This window comes from Microtus oregoni, unplaced genomic scaffold (assembly GCF_018167655.1).
Source record: "Microtus oregoni isolate MIOR12 unplaced genomic scaffold, Mior012 000004F_ref0000308, whole genome shotgun sequence".
Classification (NCBI taxonomy): domain Eukaryota; kingdom Metazoa; phylum Chordata; class Mammalia; order Rodentia; family Cricetidae; genus Microtus; species Microtus oregoni.
In genome coordinates this window covers 42885703-42906046 of record NW_024543063.1, presented here as the reverse complement: position 1 = coordinate 42906046, position 20344 = coordinate 42885703, and the positions used below count along the sequence as shown (strand labels likewise).

At 50.8% G+C, this 20344-nt stretch overlaps 1 protein-coding gene across 1 annotated transcript in view; it reads right to left on the bottom strand.

The window, feature by feature from the left end:
* The window catches only part of Zfhx3 (zinc finger homeobox 3), a 155784-nt gene extending 136165 nt beyond the window's left edge, over window positions 1-19619 (bottom strand). The window contains exons 1-2 of the mRNA XM_041650527.1: window positions 16901-19619; window positions 11122-11618 (exon numbers count right to left, since the gene is read on the bottom strand). Coding sequence (XP_041506461.1) covers window positions 11122-11618; window positions 16901-19619 — 3216 coding nt within the window. The remainder of the gene's footprint in view (window positions 1-11121; window positions 11619-16900) is intronic.
* Between the last annotated feature and the right edge of the window lie 725 nt (window positions 19620-20344).

The following is a 20344-nucleotide window of genomic DNA, read 5'->3' as shown; positions in this document are numbered from 1 at the left end:
TATAGTTTGCCAGATTTGGCTCCATCAGTGATGACTGCCAACTGGTCCAGGTAGGAAAAAGCAAACAGTCTCCTCAGAGAGTAGAGTTCTAACCTCCTCTTGGGCAGTCTCACTGTGGCCTACTTTGAATCTAGATCCTACAGTGCGTGCTCACTTGCGCTGTGTGTGTGTGTGTGTGTGTGTGTGTGTGTGTGTAGTGTTGCCTCACTCCCATCCCTCACCTCTCAGCCTGCAGGTTTGCTTGGAGGCAGCAGGTTTCTGAGTCATCACGAGCTGAGGACACTTCCTCTCTGCTATGTCAGTTTCCTCTCTGACATTCACACGCAAGTGCCAAGACCCAACACCTAACTTCTGTCAGGTGAAACCTACACTCCTAGGACAATGAGGGTTGGGCAACCCTGTGCGAGGAACACTGGGGACAGTCAGGATTTCACTCTCTCCCCTTGTCCGAGGCCCAGCAGTTTCACCATCTTGTCCGGGTTGTCTGCAATACCCTTCCAGCCTCTTCTGCTGGTCAGAGGTGTCAAAGAGGTTGGGGTTCTGTCAGTCGGAAAGACGACTCCCATGAAACTTCAAGACAAGCCACCCCACCTGAATTCAGAGGCACGCCAATACCTGCTCATCTTCCCCGCTGGGCCAAAGGGAGTTCTGCAGAAGAAATGAGGGTTTTGACTACACATACAGGAAACAGAGTGCTCTCAGGGCCTGGGAACCACCACCCGGAGGATGGATACTGGAGACAAAGCCCCTTGGAGAACAGAGACCTCAGGACCAGGTTAGAAAGCCTTGAGCCCCAGTCTGTACACTGTCCCACGAGGCTGACAAACATTCAGTAAGGGAAGCTGATCCGGGTAGGAATTCCCCTTTCCTATTTGCCTCCCTGGGTGAGAAGCACAGTCAGGGAAAGTCTGGGATTTGATTCCTCTCAGGCTGCCACAGCTGGGTTCAGAAGCAGCTAGAGGAAGAGGGCAGATCCCATGACATCAGGACATCGCCATCACAAGCTATTAGTCCGTGGGCTCAACCCTCCTCCAAGGTACAAGAAGGTGGTGGCTTCATGGTATGACGCATGTCACCCACAGCAGGCCACAGAAGACAGCTCAGAAGTGTCTGCAAAGACCCAACAGTCCCCAAGGAGGAGGTCATCACCAGAGAGAGCAAGGAGGGGGCCGACAGCCAGGGGTGGGCATTCCCTACAGTAATTCCAATGTGCAGGCCACATCGGCAAAGAAAACACTGCTATACTTATTGACCTAAGAGACCAAGCATGCTTCGGAGGCTGTCCTGAGCCTGGGAACCTGCCCTGCTCATTAACAATTACAGATCAAATATCAGCAATAGGTAAATAGTCCTAACCTTCTACGGACCAGAAAAGGACCCTAGAGGAGGCTCCTTCATCACTTCTGATGAGGCTGAATTCAAACCTGCTCTGCCTTCCCGCTTAACAAATCATACGCCACAGACACAGGGGTCCTCCTCGTGCAATAATCCAGGCTCCCAGGCGGATCCGGGTGCCTTTCTGCATCTTAAAAACAACTGTGGGCGGCGACCCCGGGGCCTGGGTTAAGCAAGGGCAGTGCACACTGCTAGCACAGGTACCGCAGACCCAACCAGGCATCCTGACTCCACAGCAGCAAAAGCAACGGAATCACATCAATGAAAGGAAACAAGAGGGAAGGGCATTAAAGGGGGGAAACTAACGAAAATGAATGGGGATATTTTTCCACCTTTGTGATAGGGAAAGGCATTTTATTTATTTAACACCAAAATATATATGACCATCTGATATGAGTTTGCTATGAGGGGGAAAAACTGGAAACTATCATGAGAAGCATTTGTCTTTTTGAGAAACAATAGGAAAAGGAAAGAAGGGGGATTGACAAAACAAAGGAAGCGACTTATCTGTTCTCAGCCTCCTGTAGGGCCTGCTGGCAGGTCAACACCCAAAGGTGGATTATGCCAAACTAAGTAAGATGGTCACTTGAAACGTGAGTTGTAGGTGGGTAGGTAGGGGTGTGTTGTGTATGTGTGTGTCCTGCCCACACATATGTCCTCACCACGTATGTGCCTGGGGCCCATGAAGGCTATAAGTGGCTGCTGGATCTCCTAGAAGCAGCGTTACAGGCGGTGATGGGCCAGCATGGGCCAGCCATGGTATGCATATTTCACGTGGTCCATCTAAAATCTGCAAGTCTCTGAGCACGATACCATGCCAATGGCTATGCCATACCTAGGTATGTCTAGGCGATGTCATTCCTAGGTATGACAGCCATACCTAGAGTACTCTATAGCAGAACTCCCATTCGAAGGTCATCTCCTCCTGCCACCATTTGTTGTCTCTTGTATCCCATGCTGGCCTCAAACACCCTATGTAGCTGAGAATAACCTTGAACTACCGAACTTCCTGCCTACACCTCCTGAGGGCTAGGCTTCCAGACACAGACCACAATACTGGCTTATGGGGTGCTGGAGACTGACCCCAGAGTCTCTAACACTTTGGGCCAGCGCTCTCCCCACAGAGCCACGTTCTCAGCCATCGCCCTCATTTCTGTTTAAAGTCTTCAAACTCCCATCTAATATCACAGTTGCTTCTCAAAAATGCAGGGGTGGAAGGACTGGAAATCTAATTTTATTAAAGTATAAAATTACTTAGTACTACCAACACGGTTTTCATAAGAACAGCCTTTCCCAGCCCACATGTATGTAGTATTTATAGTTCTCAGTTCTGTTTAAAACAGAACCAAGAATATGGCTCGGGCATATTATGTAATTATTTAAAAACTCCTGCCTTTTCCTGACAGTGTTGCTGACAATGCCTTAATTGTTCCCTTAGAATTTCCCTTTCAAAACAAAGAACCAGAAGCACCTGTTGGATCTGTACGTATTCAAATGTGCCCTCTGAGTCCAGGGCCCCAGCAACATGAAAAGATTCAAAATGGAGTTCACACTTTTGCCCCATTCCGGGCACCTGCAATGTGGGCTGTCCTGGTCTCCCTGACTTATCCACATAACTACGGCACGCAGGGTTGTTCTAGAAGTCAAAGGAAGGTAATAGCTGTACAAACAGTCTCCTAATTGTTAGAGTCCACCCCTGAGAGGGCAGAGCCACTAGCAGGAGGAGCTCTAGAAGGGAGCAGGCGCAGCGGGCGGAGAGGTAAAAAGATCCGGGGCTTTTCTCGCCCTCTCACAAAATGATGGTTCCTTTTCTCCTCGGCTCAACTCGGGGACTGTGGCGCACTAACGGAAGCGTACAGGAGACTTGGAGCCTGCGCTGGAAAACAGTTTACCCAGAAATGGCATCCATACCATCTGGGCACCAACTTCACAGAGAAGCAATGATCCCCCTGACTGGGTGACACTGAACACCTGTGATTCAGGCAGAAGCAGGAGGACCCATCTCTACAAGGAGCCGGCCTGGACTGCCTAGAGAGACACTGTTCTATAAACAAACATACGTACATACGTACGTACACACACACACACACACAGTGCAAAGGGAGCTTCTATAGCATCCTGGGACTGTTCTCAGAACATTTATTCTTAAAGATAAATGATGAGAGATATACGCAGGCCCCATTAACGTACTATGAAACTGCTCCCCATTGAGCCCCTGAATATCTCAGATAATAGCTCAAGATGGAAAGTTTGATGAAAACAACGAACCCAACGCATTTCTCCCTGAGTGTGCCAGAGAGACCAGGAAAGGGAGCGGGTGGCAATGTTGTGTGCACAGGACTCTGGAAGCTGCCTTGTCTCCCTGCCTCCCTAGACACATTCTAAGCCTTCTAGGTCTGTGTGGTCCTCGCAAGGCGCTCTGTAAGGTTTGGAGGGTGAGGAACGTGAAATGAACCTTCTTACATTGCTCATAAGAGGCAAGTCCCTTTAAAAAATGAACTGCTGGGGACCTGCAGAGATGGCTCACTCGGTAAAGCTTGAACAAGCAGGACAGCCTGGGTTTGGATTCCCTAGCACCCACTTAAAAGCTAGCCATGGTCTGTAATTCCAGTCCTGGGGGCTGGGGGTCTAGCTGAACTGTGCTCTGGCTTCAGTAAGAGACCTTGTCTCAAAAGATAAAGAAAAGATTAAAGAGGGTATCCAGTGCCAACCTCGGATGCTCAAGCTCTCTCTCTCTGTCTCCCCCCCCCCCAACTCCCCCATAGGAGTAACGATCCTATTTGGAGTAACCGTTCTATTTGAAATTTGAAAGAAAACAGAAACTATCTGAAAGAAAATATAAACCAAACACACCCCTCAGACTTAACAGGTGTAAATGGGAGCAAAGGATTTAAGAAGCACCAGGACCTGTGGCCAATGTCCTGAGCTGTGCATTAGCTCCACCAGCACTCACCAGCTGTGACCCACAGCCTCTCTGCACCTCATCTAAACGGTGTTTGGGTGAGCAGTCCAGATGTGAACACATCTCTTCAAACGCATACATGTCTGTCTATGAAAGCATATGAAAATCTACAAGAGCAGAGGGGCAGAGTTGGAAAATGGCTGGAAAAGTAAGTATCTTTCTCTTTGCTGTGGTTAGCTGTAACACTTTTGGCGTGCCTAGCATGCGCACACTCACCACAGCATGCATGTGGAAGTCAGAGAACAGATTTCATGAGTCTATGATCTCCTTCCACTCTGTGTATTGCAGAGATCAAACTTGGGTTGCAGAACTTGGCAGCAAGCACCCGACTGACCCAGCCACCTCCCCAGCCCCCAAGGGATCCCAAGTCATCCTGACACTTTTAAAAACACCTCTGTCATGCGCACAAGAGAAAGAGAAGCTAGGCAAAAGCTGGCAGCGATGGCACAGACCTGTAATCCTATCCTTGCAGAAATGGATGCAAGAAAACCACTAATTCAAGGCCATCCTGGGCTTCAGAGCGAGACCCTGTTCCCCATAACAGGGAAACACAAATATCTAACTGCGAGAGATCACTAAACTGACAGTAATTTTCCCTTTTCTTCCTGTCTTTAAAAACAGTATTTTCACAATGGCTACACCTATTCATATTACATTTGCAGTAAAAAAAAAAAGGTAATCCACATCATTACTGGCTTGTAAATGCAATACTAACCATGTAAGATAGAATAGAGAGTGCAACAGAATAGAGTAACATTCCATCAGAGTTTGCACTGTTCATTTCCACCCACAAAAAAAAAGAATGGGGTGGGAGGGGAGGAAGACCATATGAGCGCTCACCAGAGGGGGTGGGGATGGCAGGGGAGCGTGGGCACGAACATGGAGAATGAAAGGGAAGTGCTTTGGCTAATGGTCATAGCACCGGTTTTCTCCACAAATGGCATATTAAGCACGGGATTTAAAAAGAGAGAGCGACACACACACATCTAACACAATTTGAGCTCCATTATGTGAAGTCTCAAGTGTAGAGCCAAAAGGCAACACTGACCTGAACCTCCTGACCTGAGGGTTTGCACAAGCCCTTAACCAGGAGGACCTGAGTAAAGTGTATGTGCGCGAGGCCATCCAGTGAACACATAAGGACCTTCTAGGGAGTGCAGACGAAGGAGCCCGAGATGCTTCTGAAAGGTCAAGGGCCTTCAGTGGGGTAAGGACCATCCATACGACACTGGTGACACATGGTCACATGTTCCCACATCAGTGATGACTTAACCTAGTCCTGTCTGGGCCCTGCCCCCAAGGAGGGCTCTCCCTAGAGTTCCCTGAGGCTGACAAGTAGCTGGAAGCGCTACCATAGCCAGCCTGGGATCCCTCCAGCACGGACTCAGGCCAGGTCAGCAGCCCGTGTCCTGTCAGCTCTGCTGTCCACTGAGGGAAAGGAACTTCCAAGACCCAGCTGCTCCAGAGGAGAAGGCCAGAAAGGGCAAGTGTGGTCAAATTCACCAAAGCATCTGGCCTTTCTCACCTCCCGAACCTCTTAGGAAAGCATCTAATTTCCCCCACTTCCCGGCTGAAGCCGCCCAGGTAGGCAGAGGCACCAGCAGACACTTACAAGTCTACCTAATAGGAAAACGTGCTTAGAAGAGACTGGTTCCAAAATCAAATCATGCACAATGCTAGCTGGGGTGGAGGGACACCCCCCCCCCCGCGAGAACTTGTGCTCCCTGCTGTCAGAGCAAGAGGAAAGCTATCAATCAGCCACCATGGTGCTGAGGATGCAGCTGTCTTCTGAAGATCCCTCCCTGCCCGGCTGCCACAGGACATACACACTACACACGGTGTGGCCATCAAGGAGACCAAGATGTGGATTTCATATGAACTCCTGAGCATTTTTACATCTTCCGGTTTGTCCATCCACCACGCAATGGTTTTATGACCCTGCTCCGGAAATGAAATCCAAGGAGCAACTTACTCATAAAGGAAGGAGGAGGAGGAATGTGAAGCAATGTTCTCCTGTCCTTTAGTCTGTCCTTCTGTTCTGTGTCCCTATCAGAAGAGGCAGGAGCACCATCCACCACATGTACAACTTAGCTGTGAATGCTTGCTTGTTGTAAACCAGCACCTCTCCTTCCCTCTGGTCGCTTAGGTGCGGCTTCGCATCTCTCCAGCCCCAGGTGGCTCACATTCAATCCTGACAATGAGCTAGGTAGGCAACGGTCCTTGCTGTAATTTAAGGTTACCATAAAACCTGGGGTCTTGGCCCAATCAAAGGTACTTCAGCTGGGAACTGCTTGAGTAACGGGCTCGGGTGGAATCTTAATCCATCTATTAGAGCTGCTGCATTTTTCCCTGCAAAGCAGGTTCTAAGAGTGGGCAGGTATGCTTGTATTCCATTCAGCTTCCTGTACCCCTCCCTTCTTCCCCAGTCAGAAAAGACCACGTATTTCCCAGAGCTCACATCACTGGCACTCTAGGATCATGAAGGCCAAGATGAACCCAGGAGAAGCGAGGCTAGCTCATGGACTCAGAATCTACACTGTCCAGGGAAGAAAGTGCAGGGAACATGTCTGTTAGCATGAGCTGTTCTCTGCATCAAGACAAGCAAGAGCATCTGTGAGCGGGAGGGATGGGAAGGTGGGAGTGGGCAGGATGTATTTACACAGAGAAGCATGAAAAGGTGTAACTGAGGCTTTTGCGCTTGACCCTGCTGAGAGAGGAAGGGTACTGTTCCTCACTGCACTTCCACGATGGCTTAGGAAACTGACCCAACACAGAAGGCAGGGGACAGGTGATCAGGGCACCACTACAGTCATGGAGAACACTGTTCTGGTCAGTTAGAGGCATGACCAGAGGCAGCCACTGGTTCAAACAAAAGCCAAGGATTCCATTGTGGGCGCTTTGCAGGAGTACAGAGGTAAGAAAACGGAGCCTCCCATCTGATACCTTGTGTTCTCCAGACCCCCTGCCCACCATACAAAAAACTCATTTTAGAATTCGTCACTGGAGCTGAGATGTCTCATTTGGGTAGAGGTCCCTGCCAACAAGCAGTGGGACCCACATGGTGGGAAAAAAAAAGAATGAATTCCTTCAAATTGTGTGTGTGTGTGTGTGTGTGTGTGTCTTAAAAATTGCATAGAATCCAGAATAGACGATTGGGGGTTGGGGGGGCTTCAGACTGGCTTCACCTCTGTGCCTGAATTTTAGGTCATTCCAAGTTTTGGAGGGTCCAGTTCTAATACAGCATAGCTACAGGCTATCTGTCCACTATCTGAAACCTGGGGACCCAGGTGGTTTGTACTTGGGGAAATTGTTTTCCTGATTTTGTAATATCTGCCCATACCTTAAGACTCATCTTTAGATTGGGACTGGGATCTAAGCACAAAACTCATCCCCGTATACACACAGCCGGAGATAACTTGATGCCATATTTACAGTGCCCAGATGTTTTGACTATCGTCCATCCCGGGGTCATCAACTTTCGGACTGGGGATACTTCGATTAGGTTGCTCCGCCTACATCAATCCCCATGACGTCAAGGAAGTGACAATGCTGGTAAGAGATCACAAGCCTAGCACTGTTTGCATCTCCTGGTCCTGGGAGTCCACCTCCTCTAACACAAAGGAAAGAGAGGGAGAATAAAAGGCTTGGCTCAGAGGAGGAGTGTGGGAGTTCCACTGAGAAGCCACGTCACAGTCATTCAGCGGGTACCCTAGAGAACCACTAACTTCAGTGGCTGGGAATGCAGCAGATTGGGTGGAGTGTTTGCCTGGCATGAAGTCCTCTGTTCAATCCCCAGAACCTCATAAAACTGGGTGCATAGATGCACACCTGTCGTGGCAGCACCTGGGAGATGGAGACAGGAGGATCAGAAGTTTAAGGTTATCCTCGAATACAGGGTGACTTTTGGGCCATGCTGAGATCCATGACACCCTGTCTCCAAAGGCAAAAATGAAAGCACAAAGCAGAACAGAAAAAAAAAAAAAAAAAAAAAAAAAAAAAAAAAAAAAAAAACTTCAAGTTTTCACCGGCTAGTCACGAACAATTTACCAGGAAGTGGGACAGAGTGAGAAGGGGTGGTAGGCAGGATGGGGTGAGCCGGGCAGGCTGAGTGCCCCCCTCTGTCAGCCAGCCGCTTCTGGAGCGGTTTCTCTAGCAGACAGTAAAGAACTCGATTACATCCAGTTAACTGTGCTCTAAACTGATTATGCATGTGCCGGGCTAATGGATTACATTAGCAAGAGGAAAAATAACGTGCAATCAATCTCCATTACGATGGGCCACACCAGGGCCCAACCACCTCCGAACCCCACCCGAGTCCAGGCACTGAAGAAACCCAGGGAGAGGGAGCCCCCTCTGTGGCAAGAAGTTTATCTTAGTCACGTGGAGGGAACAAAGGGGCTTGGAGCAAGCTCTGGACTCATCATCCGAAGGTTGAGGCGGGGGGGGGGGGGGTCTCCCTGCCCCTCAAAAGAGCATCAGCAAGCAGAGGGACATTCATTATCCAAGGACTAATAGGACCAGACTAAAGACCTTTGCCTCCTGACACAGGGCCAGCTACACTGAAGTACGAGGGCTGGTTACTCTAGGGAACACACTGGTCAAACAGCTGCTGCTCCCAGGACTTAGGCCTCTTCTACTCGTGGCAGAAGCTTTGAACAAGATCTTGTGTGTATGGTCTCTCTATCTTGAGAAAACAAACAAACCAACCAACAAAATAAGATAAATAAGGCCCAGTCATGTAAGTGACCAGAACGAGTAGTACAGGAAATGTCCCCTTCACACCCACCCTCAGAAAATGCCTTATCCTGATGACCAGGGTGTGAGTCGTGGACATGATTTGGGGGCTGGGGGAAACTCTCAGCAGATCCTCTGTTTCGGGGGGCCTTCAGAAGCAAGCCCGAGTGCTTGGCTTTAGTCGAGACCTGGACCACATGGAAGATATGGCATACAGACTTAGTGGCCACTGTGTGCAGTTATAACCTAAAGGGCAATCCATCTCAAGAGATGCAAGAGGTCAGCCTCACTCCATGCTTTTGTGACCCTTCATCAGAGTGGCCTACAACCTCCTGTGGCCGATCTGACTGCCGGGTCCTTCAGAAATGCTTGTTTCCTCCAGTTTTCCCACATGGTTGTTTTGACCACGTCAGCACTGTCCTATGGCCAGTCAGACCTCCAACTCAACCTGACTGCAGGAAACTGTCTTTCCAGGGTAGCACTAAATCAAGCCAGTACATGAAGGTTTGCACAGGACAAAGGATTATGACTTACTTGGTACCTAAACCAATCCTAGCCCACTACAGCTGGTGCCTGCAGTCCCTTCTAGGACATTCTATCCCTACTAACTTGCTCTAAGATTGTTCCTTACCCATGGTACTCCCCGAGAATGAGAGCAACAGCAAAATGAATTGCAACCGTCAACTGAGCAGAGACCGGTGTGAGCTAAGGATCCTGAGCCTTCCTCAGGCGGGGTCTCCATCTATAACGTCAACTGAGCAGAGACCGGTGTGGGCTAAGGATCCTGAGCCTTCCTCAGGCGGGGTCTCCATCTATAATCGTGAGGGGGACACAGGAGGCTCCACCGACTCCAGAGTCAGCGGAAACGGAACGCTTGCTAGCCCAAGAGTGAGCAATGGTGTGGAAAGAGAAAGGAGAGACTAGGGGTGAAAGTGAGGAGGATGGAGAGGAGCGAGGGAGCGGAGGGTGTGTGGAATGAGGCTGGGGAGATTTATGGCGATTTGTACCTGATTGTTCATACTAAAGCCATTACGGGATGATTAGAGGAAAAGGTGAGGCCTTAAGTCCACCGAAAATCAATAGGGACGTCTGGAGCAATCCTGCCGTGCAAGTAAAAGGGCTGTTTACAGTGTCTGCGGCCCTCCTCCTTCTTGAAGGCCTGGCCTAAGCTGTACAGCCAGAGACTGGGGGTGCGGGAGCAAACGGAAGGGAAGGGGAGAGAAAAGAGAAACCAAAGGGGCTAAAAGGAGAGGAAGCAGAGAACAGGGATGTAAAATACAGGAACATGGGGGCCCTCTTGCTTGACCTAGTTTCCTTCATAGCATTTACCACCTTCTACCATGTCATTTGCCCATTATGAGTGTACCTCAACTTGTCCCAAAGGAACGAAAACTCTGTGAGGACAGGGATGGGGGTGTGAGCATATGCATGCATGTATATCTATATAAATGTGTGTCTAGTTATATGTGCACACATATGCACATGTATATATGAATGTGTGTGTTCGTATCTATGTACATACGTACGTGTGTTTGTGGTAATCTATTATATGCACTGATACAGACATACTTCCAGAACAGCGGCTGGTATACAGAACGTGTCTGGTGTGTAGCCGCTGGCGGGATGGGTAAACAGAGTGAACGAATGGATGAAGCATTCTGGGAGCATCAGGAGAGAATAAATAAAAGACGGACTAAAGGAGAGAAGGACGAGTGGGCCATAGCGGCTGACGGTGACTCGACAGACTCCAGCAGAGACCAGGAACCAAGAAAGGAAAAACCACAGTATTGGTCTGTTGGATTAACCTGCCCCTGCAACGAGACACCCCGAACCTTCAGCCTCCAGATGGAAGCCATCGACACATCTCAGCCTCTTTGGCCACTGGATGCAACACCTTTAGCGTTAGTTTGCTGCTGGGTGGCGACAAGCACCTAACAGGATTATAACACAAATTACTAGTCCCCCTTCTCAATCTTCCCCAATTCACTCCGCAGAGAGCCCATTCCTGGGTCTCAAGGAGCCGCCCTCACCTTGTACAACTTCAGGCTGGCCTCGTGCCGGGAGTTGACCGTGTGCAGCCGGAGCTTCTCCAGGCTATTGGTGTAGTAGTCGCACGCGTTGCACTTCAGGTGCACCGGGTTGCCGATGGCCACACACTTGAGCCGCCACTCGTTGGCCTTGCCGCCCTCCTTGATGTGGGCCACCAGCTGGTACTTCTGCACATGCTTGTCCGTCTTGCAGTGCAGCTGGAAGTTGGCCTTGAGCTGCGTGTTGTAACGGCAGAGCTTGCACTGGTACGAGTCCCCCATCACGGCCTTCCACTCGTCCTCCGAGAGGCTGCGCTCCACGTTCATGTGCAGTCCCAGCATGTCCAGGTTATCCGTCGTGAACTTGTTGCAGACCGCACACTGGAAGAGCTTCAGGGACGGGTCGTTGGTCTGGATGAAGCTCTCGCCCAGGTTCATCAGCTCCTCCGACACCAGCTGCCCGCCCCCGAGCCGCATGTCTAGGGGTATCTCACCGCCCACTGTAGGGAAGGACAGAGGGAGAGGGTCAGAAGCCAGGCTCACAGACGCGGTACAAGGCACAAACACTGCAAGGAGCTACCTGCTGGAAAACAACATCCTCTTGCTGTGTTGGAGACTCCGTGGTCTGCGGAAGGCTCCGGGCTTTCCACCTTCTCAAAAAGAACATCTAGACAAATCTGGGGAGCTCGGTCTCCTGACTGATTTCCCTTCTCTCATGTTCTAGGAAAAGTGGTAAGTCTGTATGACCCTTGAATGCAACAGAATCTGAAACTCCAGACTCCAGCCGACCTCCAGAATCAAGAAGGAGCAGAGCAATCTATAACACCGGGCCTTTAGGAAGATTCTAAATTGTGCCCAGAGTTCATCTATAGCATTGCTAATGAACAAAACTTCCCACCACCGTAGGAAGGGGAAGCTTGCGCTGTACATACAACAAGAAACTATATTTTTCTTTCTTTTTCTTTTTTCTTTTCTTTGTTTTTCAAGACAGGGTTTCTCTGTGTAGCTTTGATGCCTGTCCTGAAACTTGCTCCGGAGCCCAGGCTGACCTCAAACTCAGAGAGATCCACCTACCTCTGCCTCCTGAGTGCTGGGATTAAAGGCATGCGCCACCACTGCCCAGCTAAAGTGGAATGATTTATTGCCATTAATATTAGTAGAGATGGCCACACTGATGCGCAACCAACCATACAGCACAGAATTCAGAAGCGAGCCCTCCACTCCTCCCAGCACCCTCTTGTCAGCATCCTACCTGTCCATCAGAGCTGCCCACCCCCACCTCTAACTGTTTCTAGGACAATCTTCCTTTCCCAAGCCTCTGTGCCCGAGCTAGCCACACACAGGACCCCAGCACAGCTGCATCCCTACCACGGTGGGGGCAGACTAGAGCAGAGGTCCAGCCTCATGCTGAATAACCTACCCCACTGCACACATGAACAAAATGTTTATTGCGTCAGATAAGGGTCAAAAGCACCAAATGATACACGCTCAGGAAGTAAATCCAGACAGGCAGTTATAGACGGAGGCAGGCGGGTGTGTGTGTGTGTGTGTGTGTGTGTGTGTGTGTGTGTGTGTGTGCGCGCGCGCATGCCAGCTCACACTCCCTAAGAAAGGTCTCTGTACCCCGGCCCATTTTCAGCCCATCACTACCGTGCATAAACCAGGGGAACGCTCACTTTCACTGGCGGGAGATTAACACACCCGCTCTTACCTACACCATGAGAAAGCCTTGGAAACTGCGGGCTTACCTCCATCCCCTAGACGTGCACAGTAATTCAGGAGCTGACTGGCAGCTTCTGGTTCCTACCTTTCCTCTGAACACGTGCACACTTGAACTACCTTGAACTACGAGGTCTGCCCCCACCCTCCAACTGATGCTTAAACTTGACCTTTTGAGAGTGGTTTGACTGAAGATATTTTTTAAATGACTGATTAGAATTCAAGTCGGTGGCTCATCAAAGGAAACAAAATGATGATGGCGACGGTGGTGGTGAAGGTGATGAAGATGACGATGATGATAATGACGAGAGCGACTTTGTTCTGACTATGAAGCTCAGATCGGCCTCCACTAGGCCAGACCAGTTACATTCGAAATCTGCAGACAATGTAAGAAGCCACAGAGACCTTCCACGCGTGCGTTCCAGAAGGTTCAGGAAGCTTTCTCTGTGTGGTCTTTCTTACCATCCCCTCCCCCACCTATTCCCCCGGTGAGAGGAACCTTAGCTATGACATTCATTTTAGAGCAAGAGGAAAAAAATAAGGGAAAAAGAAAGAAGAGAAAGAGAGAGAAAAAAGTTCTATCCTTAATGAGGATGAAGACAGGCAACATCCACAAAACATACTCAGCGTTCACTCAAAGCAAAAACCGCCCAGAGGGTGAGACAGGAGCAAATGCGTATTTGTTTCTGATGTCAACCACCTAAAGCAGCAACCTCTTCCCCAACCTTCAAACGCAAGCTCGGCACATCAATACCACCACTCTACCGAGAAAATCCACTGTCACTTGCTGCGGGTCTGGATGAACATTAGAAGCCCTCAGAAGAAGCAGAGAGAATAAGCTACTGCTCCTATCCCCAGTTCACAGGCCCAGCAGAGGAGCAGCGGGAAACCGGGATGACGAAGAGCTTGCCAGGACTCCCGCCAAGACTCCACCTTGGAGAAAAGCCAAGGCATTAGAATCCTTCCAGTCCACACAGTCAATTCAACTCCAGTGAATTAGATGACCCTCACTTGATCCACAGGCATCTGGGAGCTGCCTAAGTGAGGCTGCAGCAGGCCGTTTCTTTTGAGCCCTCTATGGGCCTTGGGAAGGACCATGCCGCCTATGACAGAGATCCAACTAGCTCGGGCTTCACACCGTGGCATGTGAGCCTGCTCAGAAAGAAGCTCAGCCTCAGGAGGCACGAATCAGATAACACAAAAGCAAAGGAAGAAAGCAGGGGGCTCCTAAAGGACAAGCGAGTGCTCTATGGCCGCCAGGCTACTTGGTGGGAAAGAGGAAAATGCCTTGCAAGGGACCCATTTCTTGACGCTATGTTAGACTTGGGAGTCTAAAGGGATGCTTGGGAGGATGTTCACATGGCTGCAGGTCTTAATATCCTGTCAATAAATGGTGGCAGGTTCGCTTCAGCCAGACCAGACCAAGGAGCGTAACCCTCTCCGCCTCATGACCACCAGAATGATGGCATCTCCAGACAAGTACCTAAAGAGAAGGTCCTGTCAAGGAAGGCACGAATGGTACCCTGCTCCAAAAGAAGACAGTTCATAAAAGCCCCTTTCTGCCTCACTGCGGAACCCAATCATGTCCGATATCCTCTATCCACCTCACCAGCAGCCTAACCACAGCAGGCACCGCAACATGCAGCTTCTCCCCTTGCCTGTGTTTTCTCCTGCTCGGGCCACACAACCTCCTCCGCAAATCATGTGGACACATCCTACTGTCCGCACACCTGGTCAACCGTGTAACATTCAACAACTTTGACTCTCGTCACCCCAACTGACCTCGTGGCCGCTAAAAGGACGGAGACCCACGTCATGCAATTGCAGCGCCGGTAACTCAAGAGCCCTTCCTGACTGAACTGGGCAAGACGCAGGGCAGCTCTACTCCAAGACAGACCGTGGGGATAGCCTTGGTGTGTTTGGACACAAGGATCTGTCCCTCTGTGCCTGATTACACTAAGAACTGTGATGCCCTGGAACTCAAAGACACCAAGTAGAAAAAAAAGCCCACAGTATATGTCTCCATTGCTCAATGCAAACAGTAGCCGCTGATTTTCAAGATAGCTAACAAGTCCTTGATTTGTCAATGTGAAGTCACCCTGTCTCCGTGCTTCTGTGATATGGAGAGAATGCCCAGTTTATTCTGAAGATCTGACTACCAGAATTTTACTGTCCCTAAGATAAGAAACTACTTCCTATTGGTGAGACAGACAGAGAAAGAGATGGGGAGAGGAGGAGAGACAGACTTCAGAACACTAGTGGCCAACACCCACCCTTCCTGGGGTGCATGGTTCACTCTGGGGACAAGTGAGACAATGGATTCTTGTGCCTTCGTGGGCTAACAAGACCAGTCAGCAAAACGTCTTCACATCATTTGGTCATAAGGGATCAACAGGCTAATGTTTCAAGATAGAAAACAAAGCTCAAATATCATGAATTCACAGTGAAAACAGAGAGCAGGTAGAACAAGCTGAATGCTTGGGAACACAGCTCATTAGCAAGTTAGTCTTGAAGCCCCACACAAAGTGAAGACCGCACACTGGTGAGATCTGGCCTCCTGGCACTTACCTAACCCATGCCAAATAAAGGTATGTGCTCTCTTCGTTGTTAAGAAAACTACTTATCCCCAGGCTGATCATAGAATTCTACTTAACTAGGGTCTCTCCACAGATCCCCAAAGGGCTAGACAGTAGAGGCAGGGAATAAAGACCAGGTTAGGCTCCATCAATGGAACACCAAGTGGGGTCAAAGGGGACCTGGTCAACATACTAGCCTTCATAAAGTCAATCTGTACACTTTCCCGCTCAAAAAATTGATCATGAACCATAGCTTTTTCAGCATCCAAATCTCTCATTTCTGGTTCTGTTTTAGATGTGTCAAGCTGAGCAGTAAGACCTGGCGCTGTGGTTTGAAAAAATGTCCCTCACCAAAGGCTACGTGTTAAAGACTTGGTCCCCAGCCTGTGGCTCAACGGGAAGGTGGTGAACCACCTTCAAGAGGTGGGAACCAGCTGGACCTCTGCCAGTCAGTCATGTGGAACCTCCTGACCCCTTCCTCTCCTTTTTAGCCCTTTGCTTTCTCTACCATGATACAATGCTTCACCACAGGACCCAGAGCAATAGCGCCACTGACCACTGACTGAAACCACCCAGCCTGGGAGACAAACTGGTTTTCTTTCTACATCTCAAGCACCTGCCGCATTAACGGAAAGCTGACTACTACTAACGCGGACAACACAGCTGGGGTCTGGGTGTAGACTCACTCAGCACTGTTTCTCCTGGCAACAAAGGCCCACTAGTCAGCGTCTAACTGCTATCAAAACGTCAGCTTTCTCTGAAGGACAATCTTACAATTTCTTCACTTCTTCAGCTATCACACCACTCGTGACCATGTCCCCAGGGCAATTTAATTCCTAATTCATTCCCAACTCCACTAATCAACAACTCATCCAAACTAAGGGAGGATAAGAACGTGCCTCTTCCATCAAGATCCACAGAGCTACAGAGAGAACTCCAGAAATCTCCCCGTGGCTCCCAGTTCGGCACGGAGCCAGCCTTTGGGTTTTCAATGCGATGTGTTACCGCTTCCAATAGCTCCTATTGGAATGATGACTGTCCCTGTTTAAATTATTGAGATGATGGTCCCAGATATGGTTTCTTGTAAGTTTTAATAAATATTTAATGGAAACCAAAAGTTTTGAGTGATTATGGCAATTTTTCAAATTGAGAAAGAGAAGAGAGAAAGAATGGGAACAGTAAAGGAAAGCTGACCATAAGCCAAAAACTAGAGGCAACACATGAGTTTTAATCCTGGCCCTAGATAGCCAGAGTACAATCACAGCTCTGTCGGACGCATAAAACTGTCCAGACGCACACAGCAAGTGCAAGGGATTCTTGAAGGAAAACACTGGATTGTGAGACATTCCCATTAAAAAAAAAAAATCAAGGTGATAAAAATCAAAACCAATTTACACACCTCGACCTCTTCCACGTGCTTCCCGCCCCAACGGAACAAACCTCCTATATGGTGAAAGCACACAAGCCCGAGGAGGGGTCAGCCTCACCTAGAGCAGGCGTCATGGCGGCCATGGGCCCTGTAGGATCCAGCTGGAATCCGCTCATCATGAACTGGGTGTCCGAGGCAGTACTGTCCATCTTCAGGTTGGGCAGGTTCATGTTCTGGGCCAGGTAGTACTGGTAGAGCTCGGCCTCGGCCGGGGAGGGCAGGCTGCCGAGGCCCAGGTGGCGATTGTGCTGGATCTGGGTCATGTTCTGCTGCAGCAGCATCATGTTGTGCATGTGCTTCTCACTGGTCATGTGGATGCGGAGGTTCCTGGCCACGTTGGTCTCATAATCACACACCTCGCACCGCCACGTGGGTTTGGTTTTTGGTTTAGTGGGGGAGGGGGCGCCACAGGAGCTGCCTATATTGGCGGCGGCGGCAGCTGCAGCTGCTGCGGCGGCAGCGGCCCCAGCGCTGTGGCTGAAGACTTGCTCGCCCCCTCCGTTCTGCAGGTTCTGCATGTTGTTGAGATGTTTGTCGGACTGCATATGAATACTGAGGTTGCCTTTGGTAGTTGTGGAGTAGTTACACACCTCACAGCGGAAAGGCTTGTAACCACACGTGTAGCTCTCGCCTCGTGCCAACCGCGGGTGGGGCTGCCCGCTTTTGCAGTAGACACAGGAGCCCCCAGGCTCCGGGTGCTTCTCCTTCATGTGTGCCTCCAGCGTCTGCTGGTACTTATAGTGCCAGTTGCACTTGGGACACTTGAGTGTCTTACACGAGTTACGAGAATGCATCATGGTCATGTGGCCACCCAGGGAGCGGGAAGAGCCCAGGACCGTGTCACATTTGGGGCACTCCACACCGCTACCCGAGGGGCACTCCCCAACCCCAAGCTCGCAGAGGGAGCCAGCATGCTGGTGATGAGAGACAAAGCCCCCATCGTCGCCCTCTGTGCTTTCATTTGGTTCTGGTGCTGTGGCATTGTCTTTATTGGCACTTTCGTCAGCGAAGTCCAGCCTCCTGCCCTCTGCCACATTGGCCCTGACGCCCTCACTGTTAAAGCTTAAACGGTTCCTCCTGTTCGCACCATCGAAGACAACAAAGGAAGAAGCAGAATTAGAAGTAGTAGAAGCTGTGCCCCTCGACAGGCTCTGGAGCACATTAGGCATTAAGGGGGAGTGAGAAATGCTTTGGTTTGAGAGAGCAAGGTCCTTTTTGCTGCTACCACCTGATGTGGCTCCAGACTCCTCGGGGGCCCTGTCCTCCAGCTCTTCCTCCAACTCAGTGGGAAAGAGTCCTTTGCAGCCCTCCTCTTCCTCCTCCTCTTCCTCCTCCTCCTCTTCTTCCTCCTCCGCCTCTTCTTCCTCCTCTTCCTCTTCTTCCGCCTCCTCCTCCTCGGCTGGCTCTGCTTTCTCGGAGAAGCAATCTGGATCCCCCACTTCTTGCTTATCTCCTTCCGCTGCCCCAGAGTCCTTGCCCTCCGAGGATTTGGTAGGACTGGCAGCCAGAGGCCCCAGGGGGACTGAGGTAATGGGAGTCTTCAGGACAGAGCTGGTGAGCCCGCCAAGGTTCAAGAGGGTGCTGGGGGTCAAGAGACCAGCCTGGGGCTGCTCAGGGCCAGCAGCAGCGACGGCTGGGAGGGTCTCCTCCCCTTCCATGCGAATGCCACTAAATTTACCATAAAAACTGTGTCCGGGGCCTATGAGGTTAGCTGTGGAAACTAAAGGGTGTTGAAGGTTTTTGTTTTTTGGTTCCAGAAAACTTACAAGGGGTTCCTTGTCTTTGCCGATCCCTTGGATGATAGCGGAGATGTTCTTATTGCTAAGAATTTTCCGCTCCTCTTCACTCAGGGTCATGCGATGGTCGTGCACCGCATGGGTCACAAATGAACGGACATACCCAAAGGAGAGTTTGCACAAGAAGCACATCAGAATGGGCTTCCTCTTGCCGTAGAGCACAAAGCCATCGAACTTAGACAGGTCCACATTGTTGGGAACATCTTTGGATACGCAGGAGCTTTTGGCAGAACCGTCGCTGTTCAGGTAATCCTTGTTGCTTTTGTGTCGCACGTCAAAAACGCGGAAGCTGTGCAGGACAGGGCTGAGCCCCGCCAGGGCTGAGGTATTCGGGAAGGCCTGGTCTGAGCCCTCAAACCATTTCCCGAAGGATGAGGCTATGTGGAAAGTGTTGATGATCTGCGGGTACACGGGTGCAGCACACGAAGGGTCCCCTTGTTTGCCCCCCGCCCCGGGGAGAGAGTTCAGGAAGAGCGAGGGGACAGGCCCACTGCCACTGCTGCTGCCGCCACACGCGGCCCCGCTTTGGGCCAGCTGGCTCAGGCTCTCGACAATGTACGCGGAGCCATCTGGCTGGTAGACGATCTCCCCGGCCAGGTTCTCCACGTCACTCTCCTCCTCGCCCTCCTCGCTGGTGTCGCTGGCGCTCTCCTCTCGCAGGGGCGGTGGGGGGCGCGTGCCAGGGCAGTGGTGCTCCATGTAGGTCTGGAGGCTGGCAAAGGAGGCTGAGCACTCGTTGCAGCTGACCTCCTTGCTGGCGGGTTCGGCTGGCGGCCCGGCCGAGGTGCTGCTGTCTGCCAGGCGCTCATTGAAGGGGGCCCTTAGGCTGTCCAAGGGCCCATGGCTCTCGCCTGTGGGCTGCTCCATGCTACTGGGTTTGTCGGGGAGGTGGGTGCTGTTGAGTTCAGTCCATTGCCGGTGCTGAGGGATCCCGCACCCATTGTCCTTCCCCGAGACGACGGGCGAGTCACAGCCTTCCATGGTAAGGCCAGCGTGGAGCTTTCATTGCACCCAGTACGGATCGGACCTGAAGGGTGGAGGCAAGGGGGGGGGGGAGGAGGGAGAGAGGGGAAAGAGAGAGAGAAAGGAAAGAGGTTAGGAGGGCCAAGGCTAAGGTCCCGCACGGAGTGCTCTAAGCAGCTTCTGTCCATACCCACAACACAAAGCTTGCAGGGCAGAGGGCAGGCTGGGGGACATGGCCCTGCACAGTGCAGTACAGAGAGGGCAAGCAGCACCATGGACAACACAGCCAGGTCCATGTAATGAATGGGAAGTGGGGAAAGCGGTCAGGAGCACACCTCTTTGACTTCACACTGTCTGTCACTCTCACCCTAGAGACAGACTTGTTGAAATTTTTCACTCTATGCCATCGGGACTTTGAGTCAGGCTGGGCAGGGAGCCATAATGGAAGAGGCCCGTTATCTTTCCAGGACCCAGCGAGGTCACTGGAAGGGCCCTCCTGCATACAGATAGCTTGCATGAAGTCATCCCAAGTGCATGACACTTGGAGGGGGGGGGGGGGCGTCAGGGAGGATGAGAGGAGGGAGCTGAGGCAGCTTCAGAATGAGAGTGGTAAACTGAGAAGGGTCAATGACATAGAGAAATCAGGTGCTTTTCAGTGCCCGCGTGTCAGGTTTGGTAAGTTCGAACAAAGGTCTACAAGGTTCAGAGGGCAAAGGTGAAGCCTTAGGTTCATTCTGCAAAGG